Source organism: Helobdella robusta (genome assembly GCF_000326865.2).
Source record: "Helobdella robusta unplaced genomic scaffold HELROscaffold_4, whole genome shotgun sequence".
Taxonomy (NCBI): domain Eukaryota; kingdom Metazoa; phylum Annelida; class Clitellata; order Rhynchobdellida; family Glossiphoniidae; genus Helobdella; species Helobdella robusta.
In genome coordinates this window covers 4418307-4435502 of record NW_008704902.1, presented here as the reverse complement: position 1 = coordinate 4435502, position 17196 = coordinate 4418307, and the positions used below count along the sequence as shown (strand labels likewise).

General features: G+C 32.7%; 3 protein-coding genes across 3 annotated transcripts; 1 reads left to right on the top strand and 2 right to left on the bottom strand.

Annotated features, from left to right (window-relative positions):
* Window positions 1-7109: 7109 nt before the first annotated feature.
* Window positions 7110-8518, bottom strand: HELRODRAFT_162532 (hypothetical protein; the record flags this gene model as incomplete). The annotated part of the gene is made up of 2 exons (XM_009024711.1): window positions 7110-7502; window positions 8498-8518. The coding sequence occupies 2 exons, from the start codon at window positions 8516-8518 to the stop codon at window positions 7110-7112; spliced, it is 414 nt and encodes a 137-aa protein (XP_009022959.1).
* A 947-nt stretch (window positions 8519-9465) lies between these two features.
* HELRODRAFT_152053 (hypothetical protein) lies at window positions 9466-9894 on the top strand (the record flags this gene model as incomplete). The annotated part of the gene is made up of 1 exon (XM_009024710.1): window positions 9466-9894. A coding segment is annotated over one exon (429 nt), but the record flags the coding sequence as incomplete, so codon positions are not given.
* Window positions 9895-14082: 4188 nt separating this feature from the next.
* On the bottom strand, window positions 14083-16395 carry HELRODRAFT_107147 (hypothetical protein). Its single transcript, XM_009024709.1, has 5 exons — window positions 16136-16395; window positions 15799-15967; window positions 15528-15582; window positions 14498-14812; window positions 14083-14427 (listed from the first exon to the last, which is right to left on the bottom strand). The coding sequence occupies exons 1-4, from the start codon at window positions 16382-16384 to the stop codon at window positions 14698-14700; spliced, it is 588 nt and encodes a 195-aa protein (XP_009022957.1). The 5' UTR covers window positions 16385-16395; the 3' UTR covers window positions 14083-14427; window positions 14498-14697.
* Window positions 16396-17196: the final 801 nt, after the last annotated feature.

Below are 17196 nucleotides of genomic sequence, written 5' to 3'. Positions count from 1 at the left end.
ACAAGAAAACATACAAACAACAAAACATACAAGCAACAAAACATACAATCAACAAAACATATATACAAACAAAACACACACACACTTGCAACTAACACACGTATGTGCATGTGCTTAGGATGTAACACATACATACAATACAACATAAATATATGCTCACATACACAGATATCTAGACTGGCATACACACACAAATACACACAATCATAAAAACATACATACCCACTCATACTCATACACACACATAGAAACATACTTTGTATGTTAACACAACACTTACATGCACAACACATAGCAGACAACTGCACAACAGCTTAACCACAAATCAACGGCTCATTCATAGCACGAAACAACAGCATTTCAACACTCATAACATAACCTGTACTTTTTAGGTTTCACATTTTGATGACCATACAAGCATATTATTATAACGTAATATGATTATAACCATATTCTTATAATTAATTGTAATTGTTTATAATTAGTTTTTACTATTTACAACATAACTGCATATTGTTGCTATTAATAATACCTGCAACAGATTGGCCACTGTTCGTCCGCGCGTACATTCGCACCTCGATATTTTCGCCTATTTTTGTATCATCTTTGCTTTATTTAAGCCTCTCGACGCCATGCCTTAATTTCTAAAAATAATAATTATATTAATATTATAGTGAAAGGAAGAATAATATATTACAAAATTAATTATTTAATTGTTATTATTATTTTCATAATTTATTATGAAATATCAGTGATGTGAACAAATGATGAGTATGATGAGTATCGATTAAATGTCTGCTGATCGCGGCTCTATCGTATTAAAGCTTGATGATTAATAGTAGCGGCAATATGAAATAAAGTTAATTTAATACCAAATAATTCAATTGTAAACACATTTCAATCAAACTAATCACAATTAATACTTTATCTCTGAATCGTTTTAAATAAATTATTTGTTCCGTTTTTATGCTAAATTTAATTATCATGAACATTTCTTGAAAATCTGGTAAAAAATTTTTTTTCGTGGCAACCTGCTGCTGATTGTTGAAAGTTTGTTCAATGTTTGTTGTGTTCATATTTTAACATTTTTATTTTTAAATAATTAATTTTTTATTTTTGCGGTTAACTAGAAACCGAGAAACCGTTTAACTGATAACCACCTCAAAATGAACTTCAAGATCTGATGCATCACCTACCTCTCAATATGCTCATTTATTTCATTGCAGCCACCAACTTTTCCCAACATTTTCTTTTCATAACCTAACAATGGTCGTTGAATCTGTTATATCCAAACTATGCAACCAAAACGCATCAACATAACATAGCACCTTTTTTGCCAATCATTCTATTCAAGTTTTCAAGCAATATTCTATAAGCTCTTAAAAAGAAAGTAAGTAGGTATCATTTATATTCTGGCAATTTTTTTGATTGGGCCATGCATGTAGGCCTGGCCAACAATTACAGCTGTTATTCGATGTTAAGTTGTTTTTGAGTGATTGTTTATGACAATTCGTCGCAATCTTAAAAAGATTATCCATGATGTTTTTGAGATTAGTTGTTGGTACGGTGTTTATATTCAAACTTTTGTTCTCTATACGTATATGTTTTGTATTGGAGATATTTTTCTGTTAAGGATGTTAAATTGATAATACTAAAACCTATTATTAATTTTGAAAATAAATGCCAACTTATCCGGTTACTAAATAAATTATTATTATTACTTATTGTATTCACAATCCCACTTACAACATAATAACTCTGCTACAACCTAACATTGTGTTATAAATAAATCTATCTCTGGCAACAAAACAGACCACAAAAATATCCTATACAGAAATGCTACTCCCAACATACAACAAACACATACAAACAAACAAACATTGGAGCAACATTAATCACGAATGAAGTGGTGGTGGTGGTCGGTAGTTTACGTCATCTCTGTCAACTTATCTCATCACTTTCACCATCATAGTATCACCATCTTCACCAACATCACCATCTTCACCAACATCACCATCTTCACCAACATCATCATCTTCGCCAGCATCGTCTACATCACCACCATAGTATCATCCTTCTGGCTGACTGGCTGGCTGTCATCAACATCTAAACAAACACTGAGCGTCGGTATTTTGTACAATATTTGTTTAATTAACATTACGATATTAATCTCTTTTTCTTGTATTTGGCGTAATGTGCGTCTGTGTGTTTGTGTGTTTGTGTGGAGTGTTTGTGTGGAAACGTGTAAGTTTGCGTGAATGTCTGGGTGTGTAAGTTTATGTATGTGAGTGTGTGAGTGTGTGTGTGTGTGTGTGTGTGTGTGTGTGTGCGCGCGCAAATGATGGACGCATGCACGCTGTGGTGTGTGTGTGTGTGTGCGCGCAAATGATGCTCGCTGTGTAAGAGTTTATTTATGCGTACAACATCTGTTGTTCGTGTGTTTGCAATTGTAACAAAGTGAGGTCAAGTTATGTTCAACTCTTTTAAGATCAGTTGTTCCTGTTCTTCTTTTTTGTGGCTGATGTTTTCCTCTTAGTGTGTATGTGAGTGGGTGTGTGTGTCTTGTGTTTTTTACAAGTTTGTGTGTTCGCTGTAATGTTCGCATGTTGTATGTTTGCGTGTTTGTTTGCTCTGGTGCTTACGTACAAGTTTATAAAAAACAGATTGTGTGTGCTTTTGTTCTCATTGCTGTAACTACATGCAGCACAGCATCATTCAACACGCAGCATGCAACACGCAACATGCAACACGCAACATGCAACACGCAACATGCAACACAGCAACTTCCATTCTGCACCACAAGATAAACGAAGTAAATTTGAAGTTTATTGATAGTGCAAACCTCAGAGTCTGTTTTGAATTAATTTTTATACAAAACCACAAAACCACATAAATGTCATCATAAAAGTGTACGCTCCAATGTGCACACGGTGTTTGTGTGCACTTACTCTACTTTTTATGCATCCTTAATTCGTAGACTTTGTTATGCACATGTATGTGTCAGGGTCAGTATGTATTTATAAATAAATTCATGTATGTAGCTAAAATAAATATCATGTTTGCATTGTATGCATGTCAACTAAATATCATGTTTGTATTGTATGTACGCTAACTAAACATCATGAGTGTATTGTTTGTATTTTAGTAAAAAAAAACATTACACATTTGTTTTTCCCCACTTATGATACAGCCATCCGATATCTTGTTGGAACAACAACGGCAACAGAGCCATACCAAACATAACTGCAACCGCCCTGTTGCAGAGCAAGCAAATGATTTAAACGGCTCTAGGTGGCTTTGTTTAAAAACTGTTTTGAAGGGGAGGAGGTTTGGGTAACAACTAAAAAATAAAAAATCAAAAGTATCAAACATCAAATAAAATTAAAAAGAGTGTGTTAACGAAAAATAAGCTATGCAGTGCATCTTGATGTACGTGTAAGAAGAAGAAATTAGATTTCATTTAGGCTACTGAACTGTTGGATTAGCTTTACCGAAATTCTCCAAAGCAATAAATTTTCATAAATAAGCAATGAACCTCCAAACACACGTAAATAAGGACGTCGTTACAAATTGAATCACATTCTCGTGTTTCATCTTTGGGCTGCTCCGTTATCACCAAGATATTTTTCAGAGTGATGGGAGTATTTGAGGTTTTTTCTATAACAGAAGACAATGGAAGTGAAATGAGAATAAGTTAGATTTGTGAAAATATTCATTGGTTATCATGAAAACCACAAGCGAACTAAGTCGACCTTGTACGTGGTTTAACTGATTTTGGAAAAGTTTATTTTTTCAAAATAATTTATTTAGCGGCCAACTTACAAATTTTTATTGAACGAATATGAAATAAGAACGACGATGAATGACGATGATGGCGATGCTAATCACGACGGCTAAGATGATGAAGAAAGCGGAAGCTATCACGTGAAAATTGATGCTAATGATGAATGACGTAGGGATAGCACTAGTGATGTCATGCACTTTTGGTCGAAAGACGTCATCTGATGAGTTTCAGTCATAAGATATGAGAATGTGATGATCAAAGATGGGATATGTAGCTGTTAGGTTTAGGTTATATACAATCCATTAAGACAGATTGCCAGTTCAGTCCCGTTCGATTTACATTGTCTGTTTATAGTCAGTGGTAAATCCAGGCAAAGTCAACTGGGGGGCCAAAGTGGTCCACTTGAATTCACTACTGTTCATAATACATATATAATAAAGAACGAGATTTTTCCAAAAAAAATTAAGATGAACACCACCAACGGTTTATATTCATCTCAGTCGTAACAGAGTAAAAAATGTAAGTAACAATATGAGGGCTTATAATTCAGGATAGCCGTTAAGAAGAAGATTTTCTAGTGGTAAAATTAAAATAAATGAAAAATAATTAATTATTGAGATAAAAACTAATTGATCGCCAAGTAATTTGCCATTTGTGTGGTAAGGTGAGCAAATCTACCAAAAATAAATTTTTAGAGATGTATGCATGCAACGTGTTTGTATGTATCAATACTTCAGGTGGATCAACGCTACACAGCAACCCAAATAGAAGACCAGCTTGTTATTTATGGAACGTTTTTGTTGTGTGTGTGTGTGTGTGTGTGTGTGTGTGTGTGTGTGTGTGTGTGTGTGTGTGTGTGGGTAATATTGAATATTGTGGTCTTGAACAAGTAAAATATAAAATATCAATCATTGTCGAAATGTTGTGAATTCAATTATGCTGTTATGAATGATGTTAAGTAAATAAAACCATAACATTGTTTCAGATTGTCGCATTGTGTAAGGTTCTGTGTGGTATGAACGTTAACAAATACTTTCAATGTCATGTCATCAATATTACATAGTAACTTTAATTTATTATTCAAACGCCTAAGTTTCGTCGGAAATGTTTCACTTTAATTTTAATGCATGGTTTTCTTATTTGCTCATACAATGACAGTTATAACGTTACTAACAATCCATGTACTGATAAATGGTAACACGTTAATAATGAAGTTAATATGGTGAGCGCAATCTAAATATTATCGTTGACGTTGTGTTGAGATGATGACAATAAAGAGGTGATGATGATGAGAAGGAAGAGAGCGTTGATGATAATCATGGTGATGGTGATTGTGACGAAAAGATGACCATCAACATTAAGAATGATCGCAGTTAAGTCTTATGAAATAGAACTAGTAATGTCCTGGAACTGAGTCAAACTGGTAGAAATCTGGTATCATTGATCAATCGCTACCACAAATTCCAAAAAACGAGCACAATTCATTTGTTATATAGACATTTATTTAGTTTTTGCCTATAAGATTCTCAGTAGATACACATTTGGATGCGTTGTACAGCAAAAAATAGTTTTTAAACAAAATTAATCTTTTCCAATTCAACATTTCCATTTTGTACCCAGCACAAGATGGCATGGAAATGTTTCATCATTCATTATCCCTGCCTTGCTGGTTTTTTTATTGTTTCCACATTCTCCATTTACTCCTCTTCATAAATATTTTTTCCACCTCGCTGTCAGCAACATATTAGCAGTTTGATTCAATGCCTTGTTTACCTTACTACGGTTGGTTTTTCTGCGCACAAATTTTGTAATTCTCCGCAAAAGCGTACGTTTGAATATTTTTGTCTCTGCTGTTTCTGATTCCATGGATGTTGATGAGGGTGTGGATGGAGTGGATACGGATGGAGTGGATGTGGTTGCATGTACGTGTGAAAAAACGTACGTGTGGAGATGGGTAATGATGTACTTTCTTGCACTGTCTTGGAATAGTTGCACATTGTCGTAATAACTCGATAGTCTTTCCTCGCATATTTCTTCCATTCACTGGATCAAATATTCATTCCTAGTTATACGCTTGTTGTAATCATAAACCTTTTTCGTAATATTGTTAGCAACATCATGTATACAAGAATTGCTTTGTAACATTGTTTAAAACAATTAATATATTTTCAAACTTTTTTTCAAGTGATTAAATTTAGTGAATGTTTGAGACAATTCTAATTAGGATGATAAGTTTTGTGTAAAAACGACTAATGGGTGAACCATAAATTAAGAAAATGTTTAGAATTAACGACTTTTAATGGTTGTTTAATGAATAAAAAAACATCAACACTTCAGTCCTATTGTAAAGTTTTATCAATCAATCAATCAATCAATCGATCAATCAATCAATCAATCAATCTATCAATCAATCAATTAATCAATCAATCAATCAATCAATCAATCAATCAATCAATCAATCAATCTATCTATCAATCAATCAATTTATCAATCAATCAATCAATCAACCTAGCTAATGTTTTTCATAGTTTTAGAAGTTGAGATAAGCCCAAACATTCCCTCAAATGATCGATTCCTTTCCACTAACCCATTAACTCGGACTTATTATCTTTCCATTTAAATGTAACACACAAAATTATTCAACAAATCATCACTTCGCTAAACGATTTTTTTTAAACTAAACTCGATAAAAAGTGTATGCCTACGTTTGTGTTCTAAAGTTTCAGTCTAATTTTTTTTAAGTCAAAAAACTTTCGCAAATCTAGATGAGGGTTAAATGGAAAATTTTAAGTTCTAGTGTATAAAAGATTATTCATTTAATCATTCTAGCTTGAAAAGCTTCATTTTTATAACATGAAATGAGTGGTTAAAAATTCACAAGAAGGCTTTCATAGCATCAAATTATACTCTGCTAACTTTCGGCTATTCAAACCAAAGTTCAAGTCAAATTAATTTTTTTTAGAAAGTTATAAAAACTTAAATGTAGTAAATATCTGAGTAATGAATCAGTGGTAATAAAATATTTATGAAAGCTGTTGCCTCGTAGTGCAAGACTTGAAGTTTTAATACCATTTTTTTATACATAGACTCATAAAATTTATTAATATGATATACCGCTTATATTTTTCAGATCAATATTGTTTTTGCATGAAATAATTTCAAAAAGTACAACTTACACGTGCAAACATTAAACTTAGCACACTTGATTCCATGAACTGATATATATGAACTAAAGCAAAGTTGTTGGTACTGCCCTATGTCTAGCACCAGCTTATTGGTTCAACCGAAGCTGTAACCAAGCTGTTCCAACCTCTACAGAATTTTGTCAGAAGTTCATTGCGTTGAAATGAGTAGGGTCGTTGATGCAATAGAAGAGATGTGGAACATCATCTGGGTGGATATAACAAAAAGTACAGACGCTGCCGATGTTCATGTCTAATTTTAATTCGTAGTTACTGACAGAACCAGCTATTAACAAGAGAGGACGCAGCAGGTCTGGCTGTTTGTTGTAAACTATTTCAGCGAAAAAACCCAACCTATAAGGATTAGTGTTGCAACTGTTTGTCGGATTGGTCGAAAATGTTAATGTGGGTTTGTTGAATTTCCTTTTGGAGGTGTTCTCGTCGTTTCGACCAGCTACCCCACTCGAAGCCAACTGATGCAATAGACTGTGGTTGTTAATAATGCATATTTTATTTGTTATATTGGTTTGACTTTTCTATTTGTGGGCACTTGTGTGTGTGTGTGTGTGTGTGTGTGTGTGTGTGTGTGTGTGTGTGTGTGTGTGTGTGTGTGTGTGTGTGTGTGTGTGTGTGTGTGTGTATGCAGTGCATATAATGAAGAATGATGACGATGAAGATGATGATGAGGAGGTTGATAAAGATATGATATAACCACTAAAAAAATGTAATGATATTGTTATTATTATTATTGTTATTATTAGTATTAGTATTATTATTATTCTCACTACTACTACGCTACTATTGGTGCTACTACCGTCACTACTGAAACCGTTACTTTATTACCAAAACTATTACTACAACTGCTTCTACAACTACTACTATCATTTTATTACTCATTATAATTTGTATAATTACTTCAAAAATGGCAATCACGCACTATACAGTATAACATTCATCCGCTGTTAAGTGGCTTGTTAAAATAATTTATTTCACTTACCTGTAATTGTGGCTTCAGGTGTGATGATGAAGATGATGAAGGCGATGATGATGATGATGATGATGATGATGATGATGATGATGATGATGATGATGATGATGATATATTAATGATGATGACGATGACAGTGATGATGATGACGACGATGATGATCATAGTAATGACGTATGACTAATATAATTACATTTGAAAACTTTTTAAGATACATCGTATAAGTATAAGATAGCTTATCGGAGTTTCAAAGTATCGCCGATAAAGTTTAAATGTGAATGTTCATTCATGTTAAATGTTTATGTTCATTCCGAATACAATTTTGTAGTTTTTTGGCTCAATTTTACTTGATGTTTCAATTATTTTATCATTCTGATTTTGTATGTCTGTTTGGCGGGTGACGAATCAAAATTGTTTGCGACATTGCAACTGCTGAACTTTTTTTCTTCACATGACCTGCGCGCAACATAATTTTCCTCCTCTCTACATCATCTATTTCTATCTCTACATCTATTTCATCATCTCATCATTTCATCCTCACACCATCTCATCAGACTTGCACATTTGTATCGACTCTGCGTCGTTGTGTTGTTTATATCGTTGGTAGGTACTCTACATATACGATCATTTGTCCAATTACCCACACAACTCGCTCGATATTAGTTTTCTATTTTTGCGGCTCGGGAAGCAATTTTGTCGCGTAATAAGTATTTTAGTCATGCGCAGACGTGTTCATAAAATTGTGATTCAGACGTGTGTGTTTGTCTCCTTGCTCTCTTTCAATGACAACTCTTTTGTGTTTCTATCTTCATGCGTTGCTGTTGTTTGCATGTCTGTGCTTGTGTTTTTTTGTGTTGTTGTGTTTGTGTGTTGTTATGTTTATGTGTTTGTGGGTTGATGTTTTTGTTATTGTGTTTTTGTATGTTATTGTTTGCGTTGTTGTGTTTGCTTTGGTTCGTGTATTTTCGTTGTTTGCAGTGTTCACGTCCTACTGCTGTTGTTCAAGCTGATGCGTCTAAATTAGATATTTAATTTTTTGTGTAACGATTAGTTAACATTTACCAAAAATCACTTTTATATGATTTATACGATTAAGCATTTGTGTTTTTTAGTTTTTTTGTTACCGTGGGTTGAAAAATTTAATTTTCGAAAACGATTAAAATCAACTCTGCATGGCATAATATTAAAATGCGTTGTTTTTTAATTATAAACTTTAACCTTTCAATTTATTTTAGGCACATTTTGAAGAACCAAGAAACCTACACGTCTAAGCTTGACTGGCTGTAAGTGCCAAAAACGAATACATTGGAATGAACAATCGAAGGCATCATCAAATTTTTTAGTTCAGAAGTTACTAATGTCACCAATAAAAAATGCTGCTCAATCGAACCTACGATGACGTCACTTACATCAAACAGCTGATCATTCTTCTACTGTTGATCAAGCTGTCAGATAACCAGCCTCTTTCGTTGGTGTGTCCTTCAAAATGCAGGTGTACAGATATTAGCACAGACTGCAGTTTCTCATCTCTATACAACATTCCACATGACATCGACCCTGAAACTCAGCATTTAGATTTGAGCGGCAATCAAATTAATCGGCTGCAAGTCAAGACTTTCAAGAGATTTTCTAAAATTCAAACTGTGAACTTTTCAAACAACAATATGGAATATATCGATCAAAAGTCCTTACTAATATTTGTGGAAGTCAAAAACATAGATTTATCACATAACAAACTAGTCAACATTTCCCCGTTAATGGGTATGCCCAAACTGAAATATCTTAACTTGAGTTACAACGAGATTACACTGGACATTCAGTTGAAGGAAAAATTTGCAAAACCATATCTCCTTGAATTAGATTTGTCGCATAATAATTTGATCGATATGAAACAAGAAAGTTTAAGTATGTTCGAAAAAATTGGAAAATTAGTTTTAAGCAAAAACAGATTTAAAACGCTTAAAAAAGCCTTTCTAATGCATTTTTTTGCAAAAAACCAAGTCGAACCAACAATGGATTTGTATATTGAAGAAAATAAAGAAATTTTAAAATTTGAGAATAACTTTTTTGAAAATTTATACTTAAGAAGTCTTCATTTGAGACAATCAAGCATGAATGATGTTACTTTCATGAAATACGTTCAAGCAAACTTCATTGACTTGAGTGACAATTCAATAAACTATGAAACGTTTTCAATGCCTGATGCTCCAATATGGAAACAACTCTATTTACGTAACACCACAGTTGCCACTGTTTTCAAAAGTAACGGAATGCCAACCTTAGAATTATTAGACTTGAGTTATAATAAATTTACAAATTTTTCTTTTCACACACCGTTGAAAACTGAATCTTTGAAATATTTAGACCTCAGTCACAATTCATTTTTAACAGAACTTGATCAACACCTGGTTAAAGAAATGCCAAGTCTGATCGTTATGAATCTTAGTCATTGCAACTTCAACAAACTGCCAATGGGAGTTTTTGATTTTACTCTCATTGAGGAAATAAATTTAAGTAATAATAGGATACGAAAAATTCCAAATTTCAATCCAGGAGTTCTTGTTAAATTTGACATTTCAGAAAATCCTCTTCATTGCAACTGTGAAATGTCTTGGATTAGTGAATTTTGCGAAAATTTGTACAACTACGACAAAAGGCATCTCTTTGAAAATATCGATTGCAAAACTCCATCGACCATGCTGCTATTGGATTCGCCTCTTGTTTGCCAGTCTCCTAGTGATGTTCATTTCAACAACGACACTTACGTAACATCAGGTCAGAGTTCTTTGGAAATATCATGCGATGCTTCGGGAGACCCAAATCCAACTCTCACATTATATCTCAATGATATGCAGCTTTCAAGAACTGAGGATAATCAGTTAAACGATGGAAGAAGTCATCTTGTGTATAATTTAGATAGTGTAACCGAAATGAATGAAGGGCATTACACTTGTGTTGCTGAAAATTTAAGAGGAAGAGTTGAAAAAGCGTTTCATCTTGTTGTTTATATTCCTACTGTTCCAACCACAAAAACGTCTACAACGACAACTACATCAACAACCACAAAAACAACTACTACAATAACAACACCTAGAGTAGTAGAATCCGATTATCGAAACACATTTGATAAAACGGTTATTTTTATGGAGGAAATAATTACTACGTCTACAACTGCTTCTACATCAACTACGACAAAATCAACTACAATCACGATCTCTACAACAACAACCACTACAACAACCACAACTAAGAGCACAACTACTAGTACCACCACTACCACCACCACCACCGCTACTACTACTACTATCACTACCACCACAACAGCAACTACAACATCTACAACTACTACGCCATTTATTATTATTTTTAGAACTACGACTACAACTACATCCACTGTAAAAAGAACATCTAAACTTCCACACGATGGTCAGAGATCGACAACAACATCGCATCTCTTCAAGCACAGACACCATCAAAAATCTACAACAACCCTACACCCTCTCCATGAATATCCAGACGCAAAGTCGGTAGACGAGAGTGACAAAATAACGAACAAGCACAGAAAGACGAGTACCCATACATCTACCGTTGAGTCCGATGATATACGAAAAATTGATTTGAACATCAGAGACAACAAAGTGGCTGTCATAGTCGCAGGCTCCATAGGAATCCTGGTATTATTAGTTCTAGTGCTCATCTTGTTTGTTTACTTCGTCAGAAAAAGACACAGACAGCGAAAGTATTTATTAAAAAAACGTGACGCATACTTGAAATCTTTTCCAAAGAATGGTTACGCGGGGAATTCCTTTGACCGCAGAGTGAGGTCCAACAGTGGAATGTTAACAACTCCGCTCACCAGCAACAACATGAATTCTCTGGATAGACCGAGAAATGGCTTCGATCTCTTGAGAGAGAAAGAAAATAACAAATAATTTTTTTAATCTTTTGATCGTATTACTATTTATAAATTTTAAGGTGTATATAATTAAATTATATTTTTAGAAATTTTCTTTTATTTTAGGCTGCATTAGAAGAACACGATACAGCATTGGTGCTATTATTTAATAGGAATGAATATTTTGTCCCAATGAATTTATTTTGTTTGTTACCATAATTTATCTTCAAAGTGGGAAAATTAATTATGCTCGCATTTTTTGCCCTTGTTACATCTTCCATTCGTTTAGATTCGTTTAAAAGTTTGAACAGTAGAATGAAAATTTCTAAAATTCTTCCTAATTTAGTTGATGTTTGAGTGTTTAAATTATTTTTATTTCATTTGAACCCATGATTTGTAATTTCTGTTGTGCGATACGAATATTTGTGTAAACTCTTATAACAAGTCTTTAAACCTGTAAGTACATCGATCAGAAAGAGTGGTCCTTCGCATTTTTTATTTAGAAAGCTGTATGTGCATACATTATACATGCTGTGAAAATTTAATGTATCCTCGCTTGCCGATCGTTTAGCACGAAAAATCAGAACGTTTTAGCTTGTAGCCCTATCGAAACTGGTTTTGAAAATCAACAATATTACTATCTATGCTTTATGTACAAACAGGTTTTGTAGCTTTATAATAAATATTACTTGAGCTGTTATTTTCTTAAACTGTATTGTTGTAGTAAAATCAGTTTAAAAATAATTAACAAATTTCAATTTTTTGTGTGTGATCGAAATTTGAATCAAAAATTAGGCGAAATATGAAAGATTTCACGCAACAAGCAATAAATTAGTTACCTACATACTGAGCTTTAGTTAGGTCGTTACATCGGCATAGGTTATGTCGGGTCGAGAGGCTGATGTAGTAACTTAAGTTTACTACATGCAAATAACTCTTCCGCCACGAGGTGTGAGAGAATGCACCTTTTTTTGATAAGTTTGTAAGAATCGTTTCAAAACATTGAAAAAAAGTTTCGAATATAAAATAACTCGGCAAAAACTCATTCAAAAAATTCTACAAATTAGAACGTAAAACTTTTAAATACGCCTAAATACGATCCCGTGATCATAAAAAAGGTTTCAAATAAAATAAAACTTGCAAATATGCGTGGGACCATTTTTAATTCGCTGTCACTCATAACTCTTTTCTTGTATGGACTGGAAACAAGTAGAATCATTAAACAATGTTTGATTTTTTTTTTTTAGGAAATTTGAGATTTTGTAAATGTAAAAAAAATTTAAAATAAACTATATAAAAAATGTCTTTAAATTTTATTTTCATTATTAATATCAAATGATGCAAAGTAAAAATGTTGGTTCATAAATTTAACAATACAGATTCATTTTTAAAAAATTGGCTTTACTTTACCAGATAAATGTTATATATAAAAATGCAAAATGTGCTACTTATAACTAGGCTGAGATTAAATTATCAATCAAAAGAGAAATTGATTGATTAAATTTTATTATTTACAACCAACGGCTTCACTAGAAGTTTTAAGGAATATATAATAGTAAATTAACGTTAAGAAAATAATATCATCTCCTAGAATTGTGATTGAAAAATACACAAGACAAAATATAAACGATAAATTATCATCATAGATCTAGACTAGAAATTGTACATTAGAGAAATTTAAAATATTTTTTATAAATTATTTATATGTAAATAAATACACATATATATATATGTGTATGTATATATATACATATATATGTATGTGTTGGTAATAGACCATAATTTTTACAATATTCTATAAGTTCTACCGAACGTTTGGCGTTAATATGTTTGTAGTTCGTTTACAATATTCTATAAATTCTACCGAATGTTTGGCGTTAATATGTTTGTAGTTCGTTTACAATATTCTATAAATTCTACCGAATGTTTGGTAGAATTACACTACAAACATATTAACGCCAAACATTCGGTAGAATTTATAGAATATTGTAAAAATATATGTATGTGTGTGTATATATATATATATATATATATATATATATATATATATATATTATACACATAGAACAATATATGTATAGAGCATACCCCCAGTAAAGGTTTTGATATCGTTATATAGACTAGTGAATGATAGATATATCAAGTGACTAATTATATTACACTAAATAAAAGGAATACATGGATACGCGGCCGACACGCAGACGATAAGATACCTTTGTAAATAAACTTAATATTGCAAAGAATGTAATGACATGATGATACACAAATATCCGGTCACAGATGTTTGGAAAAATATTAGAAATATACATTCGGATTGTTATAGACAAAGATGGAAATGTATATCTTAGATGATTAGAAGGCACAAGAATATGTAAGCATCAAAAACTGTGATCGTTGATATGACGTTTGGATAACAAATTGAATAACGGCAACACCATCTTGGCCATGCCATTGTTGAAATTTATAGATTCTAACAAAAGTGCATGAAACACGTCTGATGGAATACGTATAACAACTCCGACTGATGACTATCGAGAACTTTACTGATTAGAGTTTTGAATCAACTACATATATATATATATATATATATATATATATATATATATATATATATATATATATAAATATATATATATATATATATATATAAAACAAAAATGTGTCAAAATTAAAAGAAAAAACAATAACTTACAAGATTCACAATAAAAACATATGTTATTCAGATCAAAACGTAAACTAAAATATACACAGGTATAAATATATACATACGTCGTGCAATAAATTAAAATAAAATAGAATGTAAAAAGCGAATGAGATGAAGAAGACCAGGATGAAATATAGAGATACTCTATAGACTCGTTATGCTCATGTTGTTGACTCTTGAGAAATCATTTGTCAACGGTGAGAAGGGGTGATGATGATGATTGTGGTCTCCACCATTCATCGATAATTCTCTCATTGCACTGAAAATATATAAAATTCTATCAATTTAAAACATTTCAACGATAAAATAAGTCTTTTAAATCCTAAGCACCCTTCATCAAGTAACACCGGACCTGGCTTTTAACGGAAAGGACTGAATACAATTTTAAAAAATAGAGTGTAAAAAAAATATCTGAATTTAATATATTTTTATTGTGAATTTTGCATGTTAGCTCTTCTGTTTTTTACATATGTAATCGATTCAACTAATAGGTAAAACTCACAATCATTCAATATACCCAAAACAGGTCTGGCAATAAATAACAGAAATTATCAAATAAGTTTTTGAACCAAATACAAATTTACAATTTTTACCAGTTATTAACCACAAATAAACAGAAGAGATTCAAAAAAGTAGCTATTGTTCCTAGCTGTAACAGACTTAACAAACTTTGAAAAACGTGCTTTATTTACACATCTTGCAAATCATTGACTTTATTTTTATACCATAAGATATCACAAAAATTTAGGAAATATATTAATAGTTGAAAGTGAAACAAATTTGGCAGATTTTGCAAGATTTATAAATGAAAATAACAATTGTACGAAGCAGCCTTTAAAACTTAAACTTCTATTTAAATTTGAGTTTGCCTAATTGTATCAATCATCCCATGAGTGAAAGCTAGAGGTTTTATTTAGAGTTAATGACAGACCATGCAGTCAATAAAAATATTAACATTACCAGCATTATATTACCTGCTGCTGAATGACTTTGAATCACTTTTTTTGATGGGTCTTGAAGAATCAGAATCTGGAATGGAAAAATAAGATACACGAATCAAAATTATATTTCTGAGCAGGTGATGGAATAATTTGTTCATCAAACTGAGACATTTTAAAATGCAAATTCACAGACTGTCTCAACAAATCATTCAGAAAACATTTGCACGCATCCAGTTGACTCTCACAAACACACGCGCGCGCACACACACGCGCGCACACACGCACACACACACTAACAAACCACCTGAAGAAGCAGTTGAATCCTGATTTTCAAGCCTCCTTTTCTTCTTTTTAGAACTCATTGCATAGTTGTCTCTGGCTGACCAACCAGGATATTTCTGGGCATGAAGCTCCTTCTCTTTTTTGGCCATCTCATAATATTTTGCTTGTTCTGACCGATCAAGTGCATGCCACTAACAAAGTGCAATTAAAACAAAGGTGTTCATTGCTCTTTAAAGATTAGCAATGAAATCAACTTAAAATAACGACCACACTAGCAAACGTTTACATTCAAATACATTCAAGTGATACAAAATAAATAGAATGCATGCATAGAAAGTCATGCATAATGAAAAACAAACCTTCCTGCCTAGTATTTGATTGATTGCTGCCGACTCTTTAAGTGTGCACTCTTCGATGACTGACTGTCGCATCTCCTTCATGAATAGCATGAATGCATTCAAAGGTTTCTTGATGATCGGTTTCTTTGGAGTAGCACGTTGGTTCTTTTCCACAACCCCATTGAAACCACACGGAAAGTAACCACCGGGATAAAACTGGGAATCTGTTGTTAGAAGGCCATTCTGAGATCGAGTTGGAGTGAAAAACATCTGATTCCTGAAAGGACTGTTATCTTCTCTCATGAATGATGACGAGGAATGTCGTGCATGGTTTACACTTGGACTAGAATCACTTTTGTGCTTTGAATCGGAACTTCTTGGCCGACTCGTGCTAGGGGAGAGAGGCATAAGGCCAGGTATTGGCACAAATGAAGAACCTGGCAACAAAGGACCACCGGGTATCATTGACGGTGACAGCGGTGGAAATTTTGAAAGGGAACCCCTGAAAATTAGTTGTTACATTATATTAGATATCCTTTTCCATAACGAACATAATCTGTGTATCATTCGCATAAAATGATCCTACAATTATAACTTGCTGGTCAAATAAAATAACTAAATTTAACTTTCAAATTTGAAAAATTTAGCCGTAACGAAAAATTAAATGCTGTTTTACAAGTTTCACATATACACCACTTTCAAACTATACTAATTCCTTCAATCTCAGAGCATTAACAAAAGAATGAACAAAATTACCAAAAACCAATTTCTGCTAACCAGTGCGAGAAATCTGGTGGATAGAATGGAAAGAGGCCGGGTGGGCCGGCCGGGGGCAAACCACAAAATGGTAGGCGTGGAGGATGACCTGTCAATCATTTGTTCATTTCATCTTATATAATATAACTCATCAAATACAATTTTAGAAGTGATAAAATGTGCATCATAATCATCACGCGTTGACGTTGGTTGATGTGGCAACCAAGAAATCTTTTCAAACTTGAATTATTTCAACTAAAACCTTAAGCAGTAAATAATTAGTTGGGTATGATATTATGGCAGTATGGCAGATAAGCATAATACAA

What these genes read in the sequence shown, in the direction of transcription:
- HELRODRAFT_107147 (XM_009024709.1), bottom strand. Translation starts at nt 16,384, where the DNA reads ATGTTTTTCACTCCAACTCGATCTCAGAATGGCCTTCTAACAACAGAT. An exon ending in GGATTCAACTGCTTCTTCAG is followed by an intron (nt 15,583 to 15,798) that starts GTGGTTTGTTAG and finishes TTTCCATTCCAG; the next exon opens with ATTCTGATTCTTCAAGACCC. An exon ending in TCAAAGTCATTCAGCAGCAG is followed by an intron (nt 14,813 to 15,527) that starts GTAATATAATGC and finishes ATATATTTTCAG; the next exon opens with TGCAATGAGAGAATTATCGA.